General features: G+C 28.6%; 1 protein-coding gene across 1 annotated transcript in view; it reads left to right on the top strand.

The window, feature by feature from the left end:
- LOC136974649 (titin-like) overlaps positions 1-25,148 on the top strand; it is a gene marked incomplete at its 5' end in the record, with an annotated part of 119,011 nt that overhangs the window by 26,579 nt on the left and 67,284 nt on the right. Inside the window, 4 exon segments of the mRNA XM_067269582.1 lie at positions 1-9,702; positions 12,391-12,639; positions 13,324-13,453; positions 18,208-18,252. Of these exon segments, the coding sequence (XP_067125683.1) occupies positions 1-9,702; positions 12,391-12,639; positions 13,324-13,453; positions 18,208-18,252 (10,126 nt within the window).

Raw genomic sequence — 25,148 nt, 5'->3', positions numbered from 1 at the left:
GAGAAGAAACCAAGTAAAAAGAAACCTAAAGAAAAGAAACTACAAAAAGAAGAAATCCAAAAATTACCCTTGGAAGAAAAAGTAGAACCATTGCCAATATTCGAGAGAGAAGAAGAAACCGTAAGTATTGAAAAATCAACAAAAGATATTACTTTAAAATCTATAGAAAAGAAACCAAAGAAAGAGAAAGAAGTTGTAACACCAGTTTCGAAGAAACCTAAAGATCAAGAAGTCACAATAGAGAGCATACAGAGAAAAACTCAAGAAGTTACAATAGAGACAATTGAAAGGAAACCAGAAGAGCCAAAGAAGGTAATCCTGGAGATTACTAAGAAAGAACCAGAAGAAAGAGAGATTACTTTAGAAAGTATTGAAAGAAGAGTACAAGAAGTTACAGTTGAGGCAATTGAAAAGAAACCAGAAGAACCAAAGAAATTAATATTTGAACTTACTAAAAAAGAACCAGAAGAAAGGGAAATTACTTTAGAAAGTATTGAAAGACGACGACATGAAATTACTATTGAAACTATAGAAAAGAAACCTCAAAGAGAACAAATTGTTATTAAAACTAAAGAGAAAAAGCCAACAGAAAAAGAAGTTACTGAAATAACAAGAGAGGAAGTGATATTAAAACCTGTAAAAAGGAAACCTATAGAGAAGAAGCCTGTAAAAGAGGAAGTTGTATTGAAACCTATACCAAGAAAAGCTGAGGAAGAAGAAGAAACCATAACAGAAACTACAAAACAAGAAATAACATTAAAGAGTATAGAAAAGAAGCCAAAGAAAGAGGAAGTTGTTTTGAAGCCAGTCTTAAAAAAGCCAAAAGAACAAGAGGTCACAATTGAAAGTGTGGAGAGGAAAAAACAGGAAGTTACAATTGAAACAATAGAAAAGAAACCACAGGAGCCAAAGAAAGTAATATTTGAACTTACTAAGAAAGAACCGGAAGAAAGAGAGATTACTTTAGAAAGTATAGAAAGAAGAGTACAAGAAGTTACAGTTGAGGCAATTGAAAAGAAACCAGAAGAACCAAAGAAATTAATATTTGAACTTGCTAAAAAAGAACCAGAAGAAAGAGAAATTACATTAGAGAGTATAGAAAGGAGAAGGCAAGAAGTAACAATTGAAACTATAGAAAAGAAACCTCAAAGAGAACAAATTGTTATTAAAACTAAAGAGAAAAAGCCAACAGAAAAAGAAGTTACTGAAATAACAAAAGAGGAAATTACATTAAAACCTGTAAAAATGAAACCTATAGAGAAGAAGCCTGTAAAAGAGGAAGTTGTATTGAAACCTATACCAAGAAAAGCTGAGGAAGAAGAAGAAACCATAACAGAAACTACAAGACAAGAAATAACATTAAAGAGTATAGAAAAGAAGCCAAAGAAAGAGGAAGTTGTTTTGAAGCCAGTCTTAAAAAAGCCAAAAGAACAAGAGGTCACAATTGAAAGTGTCGAGAGGAAAAAACAAGAGGTTACAATTGAAACAATAGAAAAGAAACCGGAGGAACCAAAGAAAGTAATATTTGAACTTACTAAGAAAGAACCGGAAGAAAGGGAAATTACTTTAGAAAGTATAGAAAGACGGCGACAAGAGGTTACTATTGAAACTATAGAAAAGAAACCTCAGAGAGAACAAATTGTTATTAAAACTAAAGAGAAAAAGCCAACAGAAAAAGAAGTTACTGAAATAACAAAAGAGGAAATTACATTAAAACCTGTAAAAATGAAACCTATAGAGAAGAAGCCTGTAAAAGAGGAAGTTGTATTAAGACCTATACCAAGAAAAGCTGAAGAAGAAGAAATCATAACAGAAACTACAAGACAAGAAATAACATTAAAGAGTATAGAAAAGAAGCCAAAGAAAGAGGAAGTTGTTTTGAAGCCAGTCTTGAAAAAGCCAAAAGAACAAGAGGTCACAATTGAAAGTGTGGAGAGGAAAAAACAGGAAGTTACAATTGAAACAATAGAAAAGAAACCAGAGGAGCCAAAAAAAGTAATATTTGAACTTACTAAGAAAGAACCGGAAGAAAGAGAGATTACTTTAGAAAGTATAGAAAGACGGCGACAAGAGGTTACTATTGAAACTATAGAAAAGAAACCTCAAAGAGAAGAAGTTGTAATTAAAACAAAACAGAAAAAACCAAAAGAAAAAGAAATTACTGAAATAACAAGAGAGGAAGTGATATTAAAACCAGTAAAAATAAAACCTATAGAAAAGAAATTTGTAAAAGAGGAAGTTGTATTAAAACCTATACCAAGAAAAGCTGAGGAAGAAGAAGAAACCATAACAGAAACTACAAGACAAGAAATAACATTAAAGAGTATAGAAAAGAAGCCAAAGAAAGAGGAAGTTGTTTTGAAGCCAGTCTTAAAAAAGCCAAAAGAACAAGAGGTCACAATTGAAAGTGTGGAGAGGAAAAAACATGAAGTTACAATTGAAACAATAGAAAAGAAACCACAGGAGCCAAAGAAAGTAATATTTGAACTTACTAATAAAGAACCAGAAGAAAGAGAAATTACATTAGAGAGTATAGAAAGGAGAAGGCAAGAAGTAACAATTGAAGCTATAGAAAAGAAACCACAAAGAGAACAAATTGTTATTACAACTAAACCAAAAGAAGAAATTACTACTGAAACAATTGAAAAAGAGAAACAAGAAATACATCTAAAAAGTATTAAAAAGAAACCAGAGAAAGAAGAAATTACTATAAAACCAACTGAAAGAAAAAGAGAAGAACGAGAAATAACAATAACTACAGTTGAGAAGAAACCAAAGAAGAAGGAGGTAGTAGAGAAAAAGAGAGAAAAACAAATTATTGAAAAAGTGAAAGAAGTTGAAGAAATTGATATTGAACTTGAAACTAGAAAGAGACAACAAATAGAAATAGCTTCTACCATAAAACCATCAATGCCAGAAATGCAAACACTTCCAAAAATGGTAGAAGATATCACAGAACAACTTAAAATTATTCCAAGTCAAACTCAATCAGCAATTCAACACCTTACAACTACAGAACATATTTCTGTTACAGAAATTACTGCTGAATCTCAGGTTCAGCAATTAGTTGTACCTGATATAGAGAAAAAGGTAAGTGCTCAAATAAAAGTATCCCCACAACAGCCACTTACAATATCCGAAGTGAGAACAGAACAAATTTCAGAAGATTTTAAACATATTAAAACACATGATGTTCGAGCAGGTTTAACTATAAGTACCGCTGAACACATAGCAATAGCTGAAATTGAATCTCAGGAAGGATTAGGGGAATTTGCCAAAGATCAAATACCAGGAACAGTGAAAGCAAAGTCATTAGTAAGTTCAGTTCAACCATTGACTATTTCAGAAATTACAACAGAACAGGAAGCTGGAGATTTGAAGCCCATACCTTTGCCTAAACCAATGCAAGCAGATATTGCTATATCAGAAACAGAATCATTTCAAATATCAGAAATTACTTCAGAAGAAAGACCTGGAATATTTGCTCCAGGAAAATTACCTGGAGAAGTTACAGCTGGAGTTAAATTCACAACTAAGGAATCATTTTCAGTTTCTGAAATAGCCACAGGAGAACAACCAGAAGAATTCCTACCAGGAAGACTGCCAGGAGAAGTAAAAGCAAAAACATTAATTGATACAAAACAATCAGTATCAATTTCTGAAGTTACTACAGAACAAGAAACACAAGAATTAGTTATTAAACAGAAACCAAAGGAAGTACGAGCAGTCCTAGGTGTTTCTGAAATTGAATCATTTGAAGTATCTGAAATAACATCTGAAGAAAGACCGAGTACTTTTGCTCCTGGTAAATTACCTGGTGAAGTAACAGCAGGTATAAAATTTACAACTAAAGAATCATTTTCTGTTTCGGAAATTTCAGCTGGAGAGCAGCCTGAAGAATTTTTACCAGGTACTTTGCCAGGAGAGGTAAAAGCAAGAAGAGCAATTGACACAAAGCAGTCCATCTCAATTTCTGAAGTAACAACTGAACAAGGCACAGAAGAATTAATAACCCTACAAAAACCCAAAGAAGTACAAGCAAAAATAGGTGTTTCTGAAATTGAATCATTTGAAATATCTGAAATTACTTCAGAAGAAAGACCAGGCACTTTTGCACCAGGCAGATTACCTGGAGAAGTTACAGCTGGAATTAAATTCACCACCAAAGAATCATTCTCAGTTTCTGAAATATCTGCAGGTGAACAACCTGGAGAATTCTTGCCAGGTACATTGCCAGGAGAGGTAAAAGCAAGAAGGGCAATTGACACAAAGCAGTCCATCTCAATTTCTGAAGTAACAACAGAACAGGGTGCTGAAGAATTAATAATTAAACAAAAGCCAAAGGAAGCTCAAGCAATCGTAGGAGTGTCAGAAATTGAATCATTTGAAATATCAGAAATTACATCTGAAGAACGGCCAGGCACTTTTGCACCAGGCAAATTACCTGGAGAAGTTACAGCTGGAATTAAATTCACAACTAAGGAATCCTTCTCAGTGTCTGAAATATCTGCAGGTGAACATCCTGAAGAATTTTTACCAGGCACCTTGCCAGGAGAGGTAAAAGCAAGAAGGGCAATTGACACAAAGCAGTCCATCTCAATTTCTGAAGTAACAACAGAACAGGGTGCTGAAGAATTAATAATTAAACAGAAACCAAAGGAAGCACAGGCAAAAATAGGAGTATCAGAAATTGAATCATTTGAGATATCTGAAATTACTTCAGAAGAAAGACCAGGCACTTTTGCACCAGGCAAATTACCTGGAGAAGTTACAGCTGGAATTAAATTCACAACTAAGGAATCCTTCTCAGTGTCTGAAATATCTGCAGGTGAACATCCTGAAGAATTTTTACCAGGCACCTTGCCAGGAGAGGTAAAAGCAAGAAGGGCAATTGACACAAAGCAGTCCATCTCAATTTCTGAAGTAACAACAGAACAGGGAGCAGAAGAATTAATAATTAAACAGAAACCAAAAGAAGCACAGGCAAAAATAGGAGTATCAGAAATTGAATCATTTGAGATATCTGAAATTACTTCAGAAGAAAGACCAGGCACTTTTGCACCAGGCAAATTACCTGGAGAAGTTACAGCTGGAATTAAATTCACCACCAAAGAATCATTCTCAGTTTCTGAAATATCTGCAGGTGAACAACCTGGAGAATTCTTGCCAGGTACATTGCCAGGAGAGGTAAAAGCAAGAAGGGCAATTGACACAAAGCAGTCCATCTCAATTTCTGAAGTAACAACAGAACAGGGTGCTGAAGAATTAATAATTAAACAAAAGCCAAAGGAAGCTCAAGCAATCGTAGGAGTGTCAGAAATTGAATCATTTGAAATATCAGAAATTACATCTGAAGAACGGCCAGGAACATTTGCACCAGGCAGATTGCCTGGAGAAGTAACAGCAGGAATTAAATTTACAACTAAAGAATCATTCTCTGTTTCGGAAATTTCAGCTGGAGAGCAGCCTGAAGAATTTTTACCAGGTACTTTGCCAGGAGAGGTAAAAGCAAGAAGGGCAATTGACACAAAGCAGTCCATCTCAATTTCTGAAGTAACAACAGAACAGGGAGCAGAAGAATTAATAATTAAACAGAAACCAAAGGAAGCACAGGCAAAAATAGGAGTATCAGAAATTGAATCATTTGAGATATCTGAAATTACTTCAGAAGAAAGACCAGGCACTTTTGCACCAGGCAAATTACCTGGAGAAGTTACAGCTGGAGTTAAATTCACAACAAAGGAATCATTCTCAGTCTCTGAAATATCTGCAGGTGAACATCCAGGAGAATTCTTACCAGGAACATTACCTGGTGAAGTTAAAGCTAAAACTTTAATTGATACTAAGCAATCAATTTCTATTTCTGAAGTAACAACGGAACAGGGTGCTGAAGAGTTAATAATTAAACAAAAACCAAAAGAAGCTCAAGCAATCATAGGTGTTTCTGAAATTGAATCATTTGAAGTATCTGAAATAACATCTGAGGAAAGACCAGGAACATTTGCACCAGGCAGATTACCTGGAGAAGTTACAGCTGGAATTAAATTTACGACAAAAGAATCATTCTCAGTCTCTGAAATATCTGCAGGTGAACATCCTGGAGAATTTTTACCAGGTACCTTGCCAGGAGAGGTAAAAGCAAGAAGGGCAATTGACACAAAACAGTCCATCTCAATTTCTGAAGTAACAACAGAACAGGGTGCAGAAGAATTAATATTAAAACCAAAACCAAAAGAAGTCCAAGCAGTTATTGGGCTTTCTGAAATTGAATCATTTGAAGTATCAGAAATTACCTCTGAGGAAAGACCAGGTACTTTTGCTCCTGGTAAATTACCTGGTGAAGTAACAGCAGGCATAAAATTTACAACTAAAGAATCTTTCTCAGTTTCTGAAATATCAGCAGGGGAACATCCTGGAGAATTCTTGCCTGGAACTTTGCCAGGAGAAGTGAAAGCTAAACAGACAATTGATACTAAGCAGTCTATCTCAATTTCTGAAGTAACAACAGAACAGGGTGCTGAAGAGTTAATAATTAAACAAAAACCAAAAGAAGCTCAAGCAATCATAGGTGTTTCTGAAATTGAATCATTTGAAGTGTCTGAAATAACATCTGAAGAGAGACCAGGAACATTTGCACCAGGCAGATTACCTGGAGAAGTTACAGCTGGAATTAAATTTACGACAAAAGAATCATTTTCAGTCTCTGAAATATCTGCAGGTGAACATCCTGGAGAATTTTTACCAGGTACCTTGCCAGGAGAGGTAAAAGCAAGAAGGGCAATTGACACAAAACAGTCCATCTCAATTTCTGAAGTCACAACAGAACAAGGTGCAGAAGAATTAATCTTAAAACCAAAACCAAAAGAAGTCCAAGCAGTTATTGGGCTTTCTGAAATTGAATCATTTGAAGTATCAGAAATTACCTCTGAGGAAAGACCAGGTACTTTTGCTCCTGGTAAATTACCTGGTGAAGTAACAGCAGGTATAAAATTTACAACTAAAGAATCTTTCTCAGTTTCTGAAATATCAGCAGGAGAACATCCTGGAGAATTCTTGCCTGGAACTTTGCCAGGAGAAGTGAAAGCTAAACGGACAATTGATACTAAGCAGTCTATCTCAATTTCTGAAGTAACAACAGAACAGGGTGCTGAAGAATTAATAATTAAACAAAAACCAAAAGAAGCTCAAGCAATTATAGGGGTTTCTGAAATTGAATCATTTGAGGTATCAGAAATTACCTCTGAGGAAAGACCAGGTACTTTTGCTCCTGGTAAATTACCTGGTGAAGTAACAGCAGGCATAAAATTTACAACTAAAGAATCTTTCTCAGTTTCTGAAATATCAGCAGGGGAACATCCTGGAGAATTCTTGCCTGGAACTTTGCCAGGAGAAGTGAAGGCTAAAAGGGCTATTGATACTAAACAATCAATATCTATTTCAGAAGTAACAACAGAACAGGGTGCTGAAGAATTAATATTAAAACCAAAACCAAAAGAAGTCCAAGCAGTTATTGGGCTTTCTGAAATTGAATCATTTGAAATATCTGAAATAACATCTGAAGAAAGACCAGGAACATTTGCACCTGGAAAATTACCAGGAGAGGTTACAGCAGGAGTAAAATTCACTACTATGGAATCATTTTCAGTTTCTGAAATATCTGCTGGAGAACATCCAGGAGAATTTTTACCAGGAACATTACCAGGAGAAGTAAAAGCCAAGACATTAATTGATACTAAACAGTCAATATCAATTTCTGAAGTTACTGCAGAACAAGGTGCAGAAGAATTGATAATTAAACAAAAACCAAAAGAAGTCCAGGCATTTATTGGACTGTCTGAAATTGAATCATATGAAGTCTCTGAAGTAACTTCTGAGGAACGACCTGGTACTTTTGCTCCTGGAAAATTACCTGGAGAAGTTACAGCTGGAATAAAATTCACTACTATGGAATCATTTTCTGTTTCTGAAATATCTGCAGGAGAGCATCCGGGTGAATTTTTACCAGGTACATTACCTGGAGAGGTCAAAGCAAAACAATCAATCGATACTAGGCAATCTATATCAATATCTGAAGTTACTCCACAACAAGGTGCAGAAGAATTAGTAATTAAACAAAAACCAAAAGAAGTACAAGCAATTATTGGACTTTCTGAAATTGAATCATATGAAGTCTCTGAAGTAACTTCTGAAGAGAGACCAGGTACATTTGCTCCTGGTAAGTTACCTGGAGAGGTTACAGCTGGAATTAAATTCACCACCATGGAATCATTTTCTGTTTCTGAAATATCTGCAGGAGAACATCCTGGTGAATTTTTACCAGGTACATTGCCAGGTGAAGTTAAAGCTAAAACATTAATCGATACTAAACAATCAGTATCAGTATCTGAAGTAATAACAGAACAAGGAGCAGAAGAATTATTAATTAAGCAGAAACCTAAAGAAGCACAAGCAACTATTGGCCTTTCTGAAATAGAATCATTTGAAGTATCAGAAATAACATCTGAAGAAAGACCAGGTATCTTTACCCCAGGAAAGTTACCTGGAGAAGTCACAGTAGGAATTCAATGGATGGCAAAAGAATCACTTTCTGTTTGTGAAATTTCTGCAGCACATGCACCAGGCGAATTTATTCCATCTAAAAAGCCAGATGCAGTTACAGCTTTATTAAATATAACTCCCAAACAATCATTTACTGTATCAGAAATAACTCCATCTCAAACTTCTAAAGAATTTAAAACAAAGGAGACACCTCTTAGTCATCAAGCTAAAGAAATATGGACTCCTAAAAAATCTATATCAATATCAGAGGTTATTTCTGAAGTAATAGCAGAAGAGTTAAAACTCATGGAAAAACCTGAGCCAAAGAAATTAACATATGAAATTGCTAGTCAAGAAACTATTGGTGTCTCTGAAGTAACTCTTCAAGATCAATTTGATACACTTAAACCTAAAGATAAACCAGCTGAGGAAAAAGCTGATGTAAACATATCTTCACATCAATCTGTAGCAGTATCAGAAATTTTAAGTGAGTTGCAACCAACAGACTTTATACCAGAACGTGCTATTGAAATAAAAGCAAAATCAAAAATTATGTCAAGAGAATCTGTAGCAGTTTCAGAAGTAATGTCAGAAATGAAAGCTGAAGAATTTACAAGTGCACAATTACCTGGATCTGTTACTGCTAGAGTTGGCTATTCCACAAAAGAATCATATATAGTTGAAGAAGTATTATTAGAAGAAAAATCCAAAGATTTAATATCTGATAAAAAGCCAACAGAAAAGCAAGCATCACTTGCTATAACACCCAGGGAACATGTTAATGTATCCATTACAACATTAGCAGACATTCCAGATGAACTTGTATCTGACAAGAAACCAGCTCAAGAACAAGCTAATGTTTCCATTACAGCAATTGAATCAATTACAGTTTCAGAAATATCATCTGAAATGAAACCTTCTGAATTTTTATCTCCATTAGCTCCAAAAGAAACTACTGCTCAAATTTCATTTGCTTCTCATGAACCATTAATAATTTCAGAAACAACTGAAATCAGCGAATCAAAAGAATTTATACCTGGCAAACTTCCGTTTGAAACAAATGCAAAAGTAAATTTCATTCCAAGGGAGCATATGGCTATTTCTGATGTCGTAACAGAAGCAATGACTGGTGAATTATTACAAGCCAAGCCAGATACACTACAGGCAAGTATGAGAAAAAAATACGAAGAAAATTTATTTGAATCAGAAGCCAGTTAACAGAACTAAATCACAGCCAAGCAACTGACATAATAATACTATAATACAAGCCAAATAGAATAAAATTAAATCAGCTTTATAATAACAACTGCTTTAATCTGGTTATCAGCTAATATATGCTTCATAATTTTATGCTTCTAAATATTGTTCTACAGATATTTACTTATTATCTAATATGAACACTTACAATATACGATGATATGCAGCAATAGTATAGTAATTAATTAAAAAAAAAGAACATTTAGCTTGTAACAGTTGATATTCTAGGGGCAAAATTCTTTATATCTCTTATCTAATAAATCAAAGCCATTATTTTTAACAATTATTCTCTTCTACCAAAATAACAAGTATTCAAATAATCATTGTATTATGCTTTATTGCTATATTTATTTCATATATATAATTTTCAAATCTAACAAACACATAACACATAAAACAAATAAATAGATTGCTATTAACGCTATTCTTATTATATATCATGTGTTTAAAAACTATCTAAATTCTATTTAAACTGTACTATTAAACATTAATATACAATTTAAATATTAAAAATAAGCTAATAATATAATAAAAAACTATTATAATTAAAGAATAACAATATTAAAACAGTGATTATCAAAATAATTGTACATTTATGTATTAAATTCAATGTACTTCAAATATAAAACTTCAATCGTTTTTACAGCATTTTCCGACTATTATAATTTTTACAGGATGTTATCAAATTTCATAAAATAAATATGTATCAATGAAAATTTGAAAATCACTGTTTAAAATGTTTTACCACGTTAATGATTTATATATAAAATTCAATTTAATAAATAATCATATTATTATTGTTTATAAAATGGTAACATCTAATAATGAAAAACGCTTTAATCGCTTTATTAAAATGCTGTAACTTATGTGCTTACTTAATATCTGTTAACTTATTTACACTGTTATAGTGATTAAAATGAATAATCTCTTATCTGGCAAAATTTGTTAATTAATAATACTTTTAATTATTGAAAAATTAATTATAAAGATGTTTACATAAATACAATGTATAATAATAAATGTTATTAAAACAATAACACATATTGTAACATTTAAGTCTTTTTATACCTATTATAAAGATACTTTTTTTTGCTTTTGAATTCTAAAATTGTTAATTTAAAACAATGAAATATGAGAATTTATAAAGATATAATATTTATTTTTACAAAAATATATCATATCCACAAACCTCACAGACAGTTCGGCAGTACGAAACCCAGATACTTCAAACTTTCCGGTCTTCAGGATAGACTGAAAATGTTTGAAGTGTCAGGATTTTGTACTGCTGGAGTGTGGAGTTATTACTGTTTATTCTTACAAATAATTAAATTTTAATAAATGACATCACTAATCATTATACCCAAGATACAATATCAATCACAGAATGGTATCAACATATCCAAGAATTACTGTAGTTAATCAATATTTTTTTAAAATAACAATTAATACCAATAAACTTGAAAATTCATTTATACGAAAAAGTAATGTAGTTAAGCATAAAGAAGTAAAATAAAATAGGTATAAAATGATTTAAATATTAATAATACATAACAAAAATTGTGTATATTGTGAAAAATTGTATTTACTATGTAAATAATTATTTATATGTAATTAATAAATTATTTGTATATATTACTGTACTATATATAACATATACATTCCTGTAATTATTGTAAAACTATAACAAATATTCATATATTTATTGTTAAACTAATAACTATATTATAATAATATAACATTTTGTTAATATTAAAAAAAAATAAATTATACATTAATATCTTTTAACAAGAAGCAATTAAATAAAAAAAAATGCTTATTTATCTTGTAAAATAGCTACTGGCTATTAATAAAAACTTATATTGTCTTATAGTGGCTAAACTAATTAGCAGCTTTAAAAATGCTTTTTATGTGGTTATTTTTATATAAAATTGTAATTATTCAGCTAATATATATTTTTTTACTCTTTAAATGACTAATAAATTATTTTTTAATCCACAGTGTACTATTTATAAATAATAAATAAATTATTACAACTGTTTCTAAGCTTTTTAATGCTTTTTATTATATTTTGTAATTAAAAATTATTAAATACATGTAATTAATTCTGTAATTAATACATGTGATTACTGTAATTAATTCTATTTATATGTTTCTGCAATTGTATAACTAATATTGTAATATTTTGTAAATATCATATTTAATAAAGCAGTATTATTAATTTTTTTAACTTAATTTTGCTAAAAATAATTTTGTATTTTATTAAATTAATCAATTTTTATAGAGTAATAATATTTTACAATAAACAACTATTAAATTTGTAAGTAATAAATATTTTTATAATGCATTAACAATGCTTTATAATTCTTAAAACTCTTCATATAATTTTTTACATAACAAAGTAAAGCATGTTCATAGTATTTTTAGTATTTTTTAAAAATAAAATAGATTATTTTATAAAAGTAATTATCAAACTAAAGCTTAAAATCATGCATGAATATTTAAAATTCTAATTAAATACTAAAATTTAATTTTATAAAATTTATAAATTTCTAATCTTTGTTTTTCTTATGTTTTCTTTTTTCCTACAAAAAAAAGCAGGCTGTGATAAATCTGGTTTCTCAACAATCAGTAAGTATTCAGCAAACATTAACTGAAGAAAAGGCGAAAGAATTTCTCCCTCATGAATTACCTGGGACTCAAACTGCCGAGATGACAATATCTTCTAATATAGCGACCGAAATTTCAGAAATTACAGCTTCAGATCAAATAAAAGACTTGAAAACTGAAGATATTGCTGGTTCTAAAACTGCTACTTTAGGAATATCAGAAATACTCTCTGTGCAGGTAAGAATTAAATCTCAATCAATTTTATAAATATAATGGCTAAAATCATATTTAATGCAATCAAAATTCTCAGTCACTTATTAATTATAAACTGGTAACAAGCATGTTGCATGCCCTAATGAAGAAAAGCAATGGGTTGTTTTATACTCTATAGCAGCAGTTCTGAAAGTATGGTCCATGGACCACTGGTAGTCTGTGAACATGGTGGTCATTAATGCAATCTATTTCTTTATCTATGTCATATGATAATATATTAGCAAAGTTTCTAAATTTTATTACTTCATAATGTCTTAGTCATGACTTTGAATTGTGCAAGACCCTAGCCAAGACCCTTCCAAATCCTTTTTATATATGTTTATATGATATAAAATGTAAATATAATGTAATATAATGTATCATATGATACTTGATAGTATCAATATTTAATTAGTACTAGATTCCGAGTATTAAACCAAGATCAAATATTGATAAACACAAGCCTGAGATCCCTGAAAACATGAGGCAAAACTTAAATTGCCTATGTCTAAAATTGCTGCTAATTGATATCCATAATAAGCTTTATGAATATAAACTTTTCATATATGTAATATTCATATTCAGCTATAAAAGTAATATAATAAGCTATTTTAGTTTTTATAAATTTATATTATTATTTGGTAACATATTCCATGATTATTTGCATAGGTGTCTCAAGTAACACCTGAGCATGGACTGGGTGAACTAAAAGAAATTAAACCCTTGGAACTCAAAGCAAAAGAAACGTCGATTAGTGAGTTGCCTAGGGCTCAGGCAAGCGAAGTCACTGAACTTATTGGTGAGTTTAAAATTATTAAAGGTTTAATTATTTTTATGAAATATGAATTCTTTATATTTTTTAAAGAAATTATCTATTATATATATTTTATTATAAACATAAAATATTTGTTGAATTATATTATATTAAAAATATATTCAATAAACTTGAATTATTTTAATAATCATATTTAAAAACATTTTAAATTTCCAAATTTAATAGAATTATTAAATATTAATATTTATTTAAAATTTATGCTGACATTTATGTGATAAAATATTCACATTCCTTTTATATACAAAATTATAATGATTGAAAATATTTTAAATGAGTATCATATAGTGAATAAAGTAAATTCCAACTATTGACATTGATCAAGTACATGGACAAATTAAGGTAAGTTAAATTTCAAAGATTAAAAATACCTCCAATAACTGATGCTGTCCATGTGAAAGCAAAGCAATAACGCTTCTTATCTTCGTTATTCTGCCGTACAATTAATGCTTTTCACTATATTGCCTAATTTTTATTTAGAAAAGTCCATTTCAGCTGCATTCAATACTATAAAATTATTATATCACAATTAATAAAATATTTTAAATAAAAATCTAAATTTTAAAAAACAGTATGATAACAGCTACATTAAATTTCATACACTAATACTTTTTTCCTTAAAAGACAAGGTATAAAATATATTAAAAAAGCATCAGAACAATATAAATATATATTCATATATAAAAGAATAAAATTATTATTTAAAACAACTATTAAGATTATAAATTTCACTGAATTGGACTTCTCTGTTGCTGATATATTTAATTAGCTAATAAAATTTCTAAAAATGTATTATTTAATAGCTTTTTTTAAAACTTATGTATAAAAACAAACTGATTTTCATTAAATTTTGTCAATTTTAATAAATGTAATAATATTTATAATAAAAAAAACTATAATAAAATATAATTAACAAAAACTAAATGAAATATAATCTATTCGAATCTAATAATGTGTTCTAAAAATTGTCATTTAAAAAGAAAACTAAATATCTATTTAGGCACTTAATTGTATATAAATAATTTTTCTTCTTTATATGAAAATCTGAAAAGTAGAAGAATAGTTGAAGCAATTTCTAAACACAAATGCAAAAGGTATCTGAAACTATTTTTGAAATTAGCAAAAATTTGCTAATCCTTAATACCTTAATAAACAAATTGTATCCGAAATATAAACTCCGGGGAATATAAATCGCATGCCCAGTCATAGAACAAAACTAAGATTGAGCAGAAAAACTTTTTGACCTCTTCTGAGATTCAAATTTGTGTCATTCAATAACATGCTGATTGCATTAACTATTGTATTTATAATGCTTATCTTCATATTAATTTACAATTTTTAAAAATTATATAAAACTAATAATTTCATATTAATAAAACAAAATATAAAATCTTTTTAATATAAAACAAAAATGAGAATAACAAATTTTTATAATGAAATGTCTTTAATGAATGTAACTAGGAATAACACAAAAGATTCTATCACATGATAAAAACATAAATGTTTAATTTATAAATTTTCATCTTCGAGTTTCAACCCAACGTTACAGTTTAACATCTCAAATGTTATTATGATTAATACTGTAAATAAAACTGGCCTCTATCATAATAGCATTTGAAATGTTGTTACTTTATAATTTTCATTTTAGGTGAAATTCATGGAGTAAATACCTTGACTCCATCTTAGTAATCCAAAAACCAAAAAAATACTAGCCCATATTTAAATAACTTGCCAGAAAAAGCTTTTAACATGATAAAAGTTTTTAGGAAATATCTATTCCAGCTAGTGGTGAATCAAAACCTAAAAGGGAAACTAACTTAAAAATTTAAAGTATTTGAACAATTATAAGTACATGTGCAATTATTAACGTGTTTTCATGATAAATGCTATTAAAAACGATGCTTTGAAATTTGAACAAATAAATTTTAACTTCTTTGTGTCGATGGGGAGGGCTTTTCTCTCCCCATCGACACAATTCCATTAACAAATTGAACACTTTTCACAGCATTAAAAAAATAAAAGTAACAGCATAAATCAAATACATTAAATTTAAATTCAGATAACAAAAGTAAAATTTTTGCATTATTTGAAAAATATGTTCAATGATAACAATTAGTATCACATTAATTTCTTAAAGCCCACATTCATGGGTCTAGACTAGTTCACGGATTCATACATTTTCATATTAGCTAAGTCATTCTCGAATATCACAAGTATTCTCTCTTCCATTATACAAAGAGTCAGCATCTTAGAGTTCAACAAAATTAATGATGCTTCACCCCATCCAATGTTTACCTTGATAATGCAGTATTATCCTCATATCTATCCAAATCTTTCCTAGGTTATCTAATTTGGGAATTGAAGAAGTGAAAGATGCTATGAATTTGCAGACTAAATCTCAGCCTTCAGTTTTGTATGAACTAAAGATTTTTCATTCCTAACCAAATCATCACATGTGATCAAGTTGTCTCATCATTAGCATCTGGATGACTCGATCTACAACATACCTTAAAAGTCAAGTGGCTCATAAACCAATGACATAAAGTTTCTTCTCTTGTGTTCTGGTTTCTGTACCTTGCCACTAATTGGTTTTCTTGCTTTCCTAACCAGTGAAATATTGTAGATTTCACCCAGGATCCTTGCTGTCTCTCTAATTATTGACAATTCTTTGTCTAAGATTTTCATACTAGACAAAACCTAGAAAACTTGTCTAGCCAAACTACAAAAAGCTAAAATTTTATATTTAAGAGGCTATTGCAATGTCACACATGAATAGGATTGACTTGAAATCAGTTTTCTGTAGATCATATATGCAGGGCTTCTTGAAAAATCTGAATTTGGATATCCAGATGGTGGACAGAAACATTGATGATGTGTTTTGGTCCGTAATTTAATTATAATTTGATTCAAACACACAAAAATAAAAAAAATCAATTTTAATAATATGAAATTTTCCTAACTCATGCTTAATCACTTTAAAAATTATGCTACTAAGGGAAGCAGTATGAAAGTAGCATATATAACTTACATGATTTCTGCATTTTCTTTTTATCTATCAATATAATTCCACTTTTTTTGAATTTTTTAATTGTATTTTCTTTCACAATGAATATATGTGTTCATTGAAATTAAGTAAACGGTAAAAAGACATATTATTAATCAGAAAAAAGAATAAACTGAGAGTAAACTAATTTTTCTTATTAACAAAGTAGGTTAATAAAGGACATTTAAATAATTATGTTAATTATTGCTTAACTAAAATTTGCACAAAGTCTTAATATACAATCTTCTTTATTTTTTTTTTCTGCAAATTTTAATTATATTTGTAATAAAAATATTAAAATAAGCTTTTTCTTATATCTTGATAATCAAAGCAAAATAATATAGTTTAAAATAGTTTAATTAGAAATTATTCTGTTTAACTATTTTTGCTTAATTAATGTTTAACTAGTAATTATTCTTAGAATAACTTTGATATTTTATAAAATTTATTCAGCTTAGTTTTTTAACAATTTATTTTTTTTTAAGTAAGCTTTTTAACTAATGAATTTTTCTACTTTTTTTTTTCTTTTGCATTTTTAAAATCAACATATTATTCTGCTTTTTGATATTATCTAACAGCAATAACAATAATTATTACTCACAATTGTTAATGCAGTGGAACAGCCAGTGAGCGAAGTTAAAGATGTTACCAAAGAAGTAGAAACTACTGAATTGGTGAAAGAAGAAACAACTTTTCATCTCAAAGAAGGTTGGCATGACTTACAGCATGAATGGATTTCTACTTCAAAGCAATATAATCAGATGAGATTCCTTTCATTGCTGCAAATTAAAACTATTAGTTAACGTTATCAAAACTTATAAAAATTTATATATTATTTAATATATTTATATATTAAATGCTAAGTAATATAAAGTAATTCCTGCTCATTAATATATAAAATAATGTACGAATATAGTAAAGATAAAAGATTTTCAATTTAATTACCGTACGCCGCTTTTAATCTATTCTATATTCTCTTAATCGAGTTTATTTTAATTTATATAAATTTATATATCGAATATAAATTAAAGAGTAAATTTACAATATGCAAACTAATTAATTTTATATCAAGTTTTAAGCTAAATATTTATATTTTAATTACAATATTGGTTATTTTTATAGTGAAAAAACTAAAATTTAGCTTTTATTACCTTTTTTTTTTATGCATGTTTAATTAATAATAATTTATTAAATTTATAACAAATAATTCAATGTCATGTCTATGCATGATCAAGACATGTTGTTGAATATGAGAAAGAAATGTTTTGTTTCTTCTGCATCGTTTGCAAATGGTATTTCTGGTAAAGGAAGGATGCTTGAAACGAATTTTATTTATTTATTTTTGTGTTAGAAATAGATTATATTTCATATAATGTTTTATTATTTATTAATAAGAAAGTAAATTGCATGATTTATTTTATGCATGAGTCAATGATAGTAATAGGCCACACGCTATAAGGAAAAGGTAAGTGATGATTACAGGTAAGTCAGATATTATGTACTATACCTGTATTTACATTATGTATGTAAATATATGTATATTTTTTGCAATTTTTATATAAATGATTAATTATACTTTCAATTTATTTTTTATTGTTTTTGATGTTTTCTTTATTAATGTACTTTTTACTATACATAAAATGTCTTGATATTCATACAAATATTGATATATCTCTAGACACTAGAATTATAGAAGATGAGTTTGAAGTCACAGAAGAGACAGGTTCGATATCAGTAGAATTTTATTTTATAAATATTTATATTTTTTCTTTTCTCTTTCAGCTTTTAACATGGCTTAATATGCAGCAGCTTCTACATCTGTTTATTGTAGAATTAAATAAAAATCTAACAAGTTTTTATTTCAGGAAATTACCATACTGATTGATAATCAACATGCTTCACAAGGAATTGCTTTCTAAAATAGCTTTAATTTGTTTAACATTAATTTATCATCACATATTTATATACACTTTATAAAATCAGTTATATCCACAGAATCTGTAAATATACATGTATATTTTATCATTATCTTGGTTTGATATGCTATTTAGCTTATTAGAATCAAATTCTGAGAAAATCATTTTTTATCTAAAGGCTGAAGGGTTAAGGCATCGACCTACTGCCTGAAATTAACTCTTGGCAGAAAACCCTAGGAATTTTTAGTGGCTTGACCCATATTTTGGATCCCATCCTTCATAATTTGGTTGTCCACATTGTGGGCCTGGCCAAACATAAGACAGGCATGGAGAAAAGGCCCTCAGTTCCTACAGACAGAAAAAAAAGAAAAATAAAAAGAAAAAATTATTATTTTTATCTACAATTCTTTATATTTTCAAAAATAATAATACATTGTTATACAAATGACAGTGTGGAACAAGTCACAATACCACCAGATTCTGTTCATTTATGCTCTTGACAGACCACTTAAATGCATAATAGAAAAAGAGATGCAGCAAATAAATGCATAAAACATAAATCCCATTTTATCAGGTAACCAAAAAAGTTCTGTTGTTTTTTGTTGTAAGAAAACAAACAAAAATGTATAGGAAATAACACAATTTATTCATTAAAATAACCACTCTCACATTTAATAACCTTTTCCCAACGGAAAACAAGCTTATAAATTCCATTTTTATAAAAGTCACAATCTTTAGAGTTGAAAAACTTATCTAACTCCGTTTCCATAGCCTCTCTATTTCTGAACTGTCAATTTTGCAGATGATTATCTAGGCTTAAAAATAGGTAATAGTCAGAAGGGCTAATGTCAGGGGAATAAGAAGGGTGCAAAAAAGGTTCCCATCCAAGGGTCTGAATTGTGTCAGAGGTCACACACACGACTTGAGGCCTATAGCATTATCGTGTAGGAAAAGAATGCCTTTATGGTTCACTAAAGCTGGCTGTTTTTTCAAAAGTGATTGATGAACTTGATGGAGTTGGTCACTGTAGACGTTAGCAGTAATAGTCTGGCCAGATGGTATAAGTTCATAGTGAACAATTCCATTTGCAGTCCATCATACGCACAATATTGGCAAGTGTCAATTGATGAGCTATCCATTTGCTGAGCTTGTAAACTTTTCCAAGACTATGCAAATGTAAACGGACAGTTTCATCATTTACGGAGAACCTTTGTGCTAACATCTGACAAGTTTGAGCAGAATCTTCTTCGATTGCAGCCTGTAATTCATCATCATTAATGACATATGGCCGCCCTTCTCGTGGCATATCTTTAAGCGACTCATCGCCGGAAGAAAATTTTCTAAACCACCTTTGGGTGGTGCGAGTGCTGACAGAACCTTGTCCGAAAGCCTGGCATATTTTTTGAGCCATTTGCACAGCATTTGTTCCAAGTTTAAACTCATACAACATACAAGCATGAATTGTAGAGTTTGGAGTACTCATCTTCAGGTCAATTTTTATAATATTAAGAGATAACCTTTCCACTTCTCTTTATATAAGATGAGTCAGCATTAAATCTTGATTAACATATTGCTGGAATTTTAGTGCCATCTATTGTGTATTGCGTGTAACATTGTTTAAACTTTGTAGTTTCACAAAAAACGACAGAACTTTTTTGGTTACCTGATAATATTTAAATAAATGATATAACTGATTTTATTAATCAAAATAAGTAATATAAAATAATTCTAAATACAATTTTGCTTTTTTACTTGTATAATCTAGACTATCATATTAAATTTCATATTATCAAATAATAAAATTTATGAAGAAAAATTTTAAGCATATAATCTTAAATATGTTTTGTCTTTTTCTCATAATATTTTTTTTATGAGTTTAAAATTAGAAGTTATTTAAATTAAAATAAAATCATTTCAAAATTACCAAGTAACGTTTTCGAGAGCTCCCATCAGTGCACTCTACAACTCAGTAATTTTGCAAGATTTGGATTCTCTGTTCAAATTTTCTTTCCATTCAGATTCCATGTGATGTACTTAATCTGATAATGACCTTTTAAAGAGGTTGAAAATGTTCATTTATTAAATGTTTATTCTGGCTTTAAGATATACAGAATTTTTGTTACATTTGCATAAATATTAATACTAAAAAAAATAGTTGATATTGTTATTTGTTTTGTCAATAATAAGTTGACATAAGATTATTATTTTAAAAATTTCAAAATATGAACAAATGTAACTCCTTAAATGTAAGAAATCGTCTCTGTTGAGATAAAGGTACTTTTATAGTTGTGCTTTCATGTGGGTTTAGGGGCATTAAAGGTTATGCTTATTATAAAAGATCATAAAACTTGGCACCATCATAAATAAATAAAATCCTGTAGTTTCAAGAACTAGCAGAATTTATTTATTTATTCATCTACATTAGTGTTGCCACCTTTTCAAAATTGCTGACCTGGATGGCAGGTTTGGTTTGTTCGAACAGAAGTCCCTGACACACGTGCAATGTTACCATGCAAAGAATAACGTGCACGTCAGTTCTAAACCAGTTAGAGAGTAGGAGCAACTTAAATTAAGAAATGAAATAACGTAGCTTTAAAGAACTGAGAAGCAAACAAAAAGGGTCGACACCAGACAATAAATTAAAAACCGGATGGGTGGCAACACTAATCCATATATAATTTAAAAGTAAATATTAGTCTGTTTTTATTTACAACAAACTGAGATTCATCAAACTTAAGTGAAGCAATAAACTATTGCCAACATGATTTTAAATTAAATATTTATTTCACAAGTTAAAAGTTTTTATTTTAAACGTCAATAAATAAAATATAGTGCTGGTTTCAAAACTTAACATATATACAGAGCCAGATTTAGACTAGTTGTGGCCACTCACTACAACATACAAGAGGTCTTTCCTCTTTCACCAAATAATAATGGGTAATATAGTATATAGACTGTCTTTGAGAACAGAATGTTCCTAAGCTGTCGCTTGTATAAATTATATATAAATCCGTCTCTGCAAATATAAATACTGCTTTATTACAGCCAACTAATATAAGAAAAACTCCCAAACATTTTAGGATCTATAGTCCATCTTAGGAAATTGTAATCAAGGGAGATTATTTCTCTGACAATGAATTGGCTTGCTCAAAAATGTTTGGGATTTTTTCTATCAGTTGGTTCTAATGAAATGTTGTTTGTATGTTATCATGCTTAAAATAGAAGCAAAAATTTCTTCTAAAAGTAAACATAGAAAATAGTTTAAAAATTATACCTCCACAATAATTTATTCAGTCAGATTAGATTGATGAAATAAGACAATGAAACATGATGGTGATCTGCAAAGGGGACAAACCATCCAGGAGGTCTTTCTTTAGGAAACTGGCCACTATTTAGATGTTAGATATAGAATAAAGAAAACTTGGAAAACCCCATGCAGCCAGTCTGTTGGACAAGTACAAATCCACAACCAACTACCATATTCTGTAGTTCTATCCACTTGGTCACTGATGGGCTTAGTTGATAGTCATAAAAACTAAAATTACTAAAAGCTGAGTTTTGTATTATGTTTCCCAAAATACCTTATATGTTCAAATTTATAATTAAAATTAAGAAATAGTAAATTTGGGAAATAGAATCGAAATATAATTTTATTTTATCATATAAAAATATATGATAAATTCATTTCTACTGTTTATAATAAAAAATATATACTATTGATTAACAACAAAAGATGTAAAAATATTATAAAAAAAGAAAGACAAAACATTTATTTTATATTCCATTATGTTATTTTAAAAAATTTACAGTTGATTTTAATATAATGGAATATAAATGCTAAGCTATAACATTACTATTAGCATTATAGTAAATTCTTTATAATTCTAATTTTTTTTCAGCTAATAACTTCAAGAAAATAAATATTTCACAACTCATTGAACTTTCTTTACAGCTTTTTAATATATCATTAATGCATTTACTACTTTTTCTTCTAGGAAAAGTAACAAAAATTTATATATTTAACTGATTAAAAAGTACTACATAAAGGACTAAAGGTGATCTAAAGCATTTTAATAATTTCTCTATACTTTGCTTACGTGATAAAATGATAACAAAAATTAAGTATAATTTAATGTACTCTCAAAAGAAATTAGGTAATTAATCATATTTTATTAAAACGAAACATGATTAAAAATGTGATAAGTAATATTAGCAAAGCTGCATATAATACAATAAACACTCAAGCTACCTAATTCAAGCATAATATATAATTATTACATGACAATCAATTACACACTGGCTATATAATTTATTCTTCTTATACTATCAATAGCTGATGCTGCTCACATATATTTAATATAATAATTATTTACAAAACTATTACTATAGATCCACATGCTGCTCATCATAATCATTTATTATAGTATAACAAATAGGTAAAATTTATTGCTGTATAAGATCTACTTGATACTATTTATCAGCTATATAACAAAAATTAAATTATAATAATCTATCGGCATCAGTATAATCATGCTGTAATCCTCCTCTTGACAGCTTACTTCATTTTAAAAATTGTATCTTATTTATATACTGTATATATCTATATAAAACAACCAATTAAAATTGAATATAACGGAGCAAATTTATACGATATAATTTTATAAATTTTACTTTAAAATTATTATATAAACATCAGTTTTAATATACTGTAATATATATATATATATATACATACAGTATATATTGAAAACTAAATAATTGATCGATATTTAGTATGCTTATAAAAAAATTTTTAAAAAAGTCGTAATTATGCTTTAAAGAACTGCGCTTTCAATAACTTTTATACTTTTTCTTTATAAATAAAACTGATTTATTACACATTCTGCAAAAAATATGCTTTCTATATTTTTTGGAAGATTAAATATGATTTATCTTAAATAAATTGATTAAGAGATTATAATGTGATTATTTTACATTCTAAATTTTAAGTAAAAGAAGAACCTTCCAAAAAATATAATTTAAAAATTTCTTCTAAATAAAACAATTCTAAAAGCTTATTAAATTTAACAAAACACAAGCTTGACTAATGATTTAAAATATATGTATATATAATTCATATCTAAAATTATATTAAATTTAAATTATGATATTAAAAAAGAATTAAATAATATTTAAAAAAATAATTATATATCTAAAATAAATATTTTTGTTTTCTTCATATTTTGATATTAAAATAATATATTTTATCTCTTCTCTATTTTATATGGCTCAAATACATGTTAATTTTAATACTGAATATTATAAATGTACAGTACAGTCAAGCATTCAATAATGGCCAAGTCTAAAAGGCAAGCATTTTTCAGGAACATTTCTCTTTGAAATGCATACAATTTTCAAACAATGTCTATTTTTTTAATGCTCCTATTAGTGGCTGCTGTTCAAGTATTTGACTGTATATAAAATAAATCAAATAATATCTTAAAGGAATATTATGAACAGAATTTCATTTTCCAAATATTATTACATATTTTTTTATAAAGAAATATAAACTTCTTCCATATAACTACTTTTTATTATAGAAAAATTCTGCTTCTTAATTACTAATCTGTCTAAGATTTACTTTCAAATTCTCATTCATTCATAGTACACATTTGTCACTGAATCAAGTATGCAAAAGGCAAATCTCCAAAGTCTAAATACATAAATAATTAACTTCAATAAAACTAATTAACTTCACTAGGATGATAGCTTAACTGCCAACTTGTAGTCAAATTATTTTATATTTAATTATTAAATTGGCTATATTATAGCCTGATAATTTGCCAGATCATTTAGAAAAGCATAAATATATTTCATTAATATGAATATTACATGATTCCTATTGAATATTCGATATATATATGTATCATATTGATCAGCAATATGTTTAATATGCAAACTAATGTTTATGATCACCTTCAGTGATTATCACGAGGTTATAAACTCTTAATAATTCAAACTTAAACAAGAAATACTCAATACATTATGTTCATAACTTATGAGCCTAATATATAATATTTCTTGTTTAATTTGAATTGTTTAAACTTAAGAATTAATAACCTATAATGGTCAATGAAGATTGAAAATGTTTGTTTATGTATTAATTGTATTGCTGATTAATACATATGTTTATTCACATACTATATCAGTGACAAAACTCCAATGAACCCTGGTTTGAACTACAAAATAGCTCAGCCAAATCAGGGCTAGAGCAACAAGAGTCCAAACATGTTAAGCAAAAAGCCTATGGCTCATGACTAAAACAGTTATTGTTTTGATCATGGGGCACTTAATTGAAAGGAAGAATTACTTGACCTTCAGTGGTCAAGTGATTCTTTCTTTTAATCAAGTGCTAAAGGCTTTTTTAAGGACATATATAAGTTCTATGCTTTGTAGGAGGGGTGGTAGTAAAATGGGGGCCTACCCTATAGCCAGAAGAAAAGTTGTTAAGTCTCTGAACTATAAAATATAATTTATAGTTTTATGCTTTTTACATTATTAAACTCTCATTTCAATAATGTAAAAACCATATTTTTAAAAACCCTTCTTTGTAAGATTATTGTAATTACTACCTTATTCACTAAATTGACATAGATTGCTTATTCTCGAAACTACTCAAATAAATGAAATTCTGAATATTTGAAAATAATAATAATTATAAAAT

Source organism: Centruroides vittatus, unplaced genomic scaffold (genome assembly GCF_030686945.1).
Source record: "Centruroides vittatus isolate TY-2023 unplaced genomic scaffold, ASM3068694v2 contig_1079, whole genome shotgun sequence".
NCBI classification, from domain to species: Eukaryota; Metazoa; Arthropoda; class Arachnida; order Scorpiones; family Buthidae; genus Centruroides; species Centruroides vittatus.
This window is presented reverse-complemented; position numbering and strand designations above follow the sequence as displayed.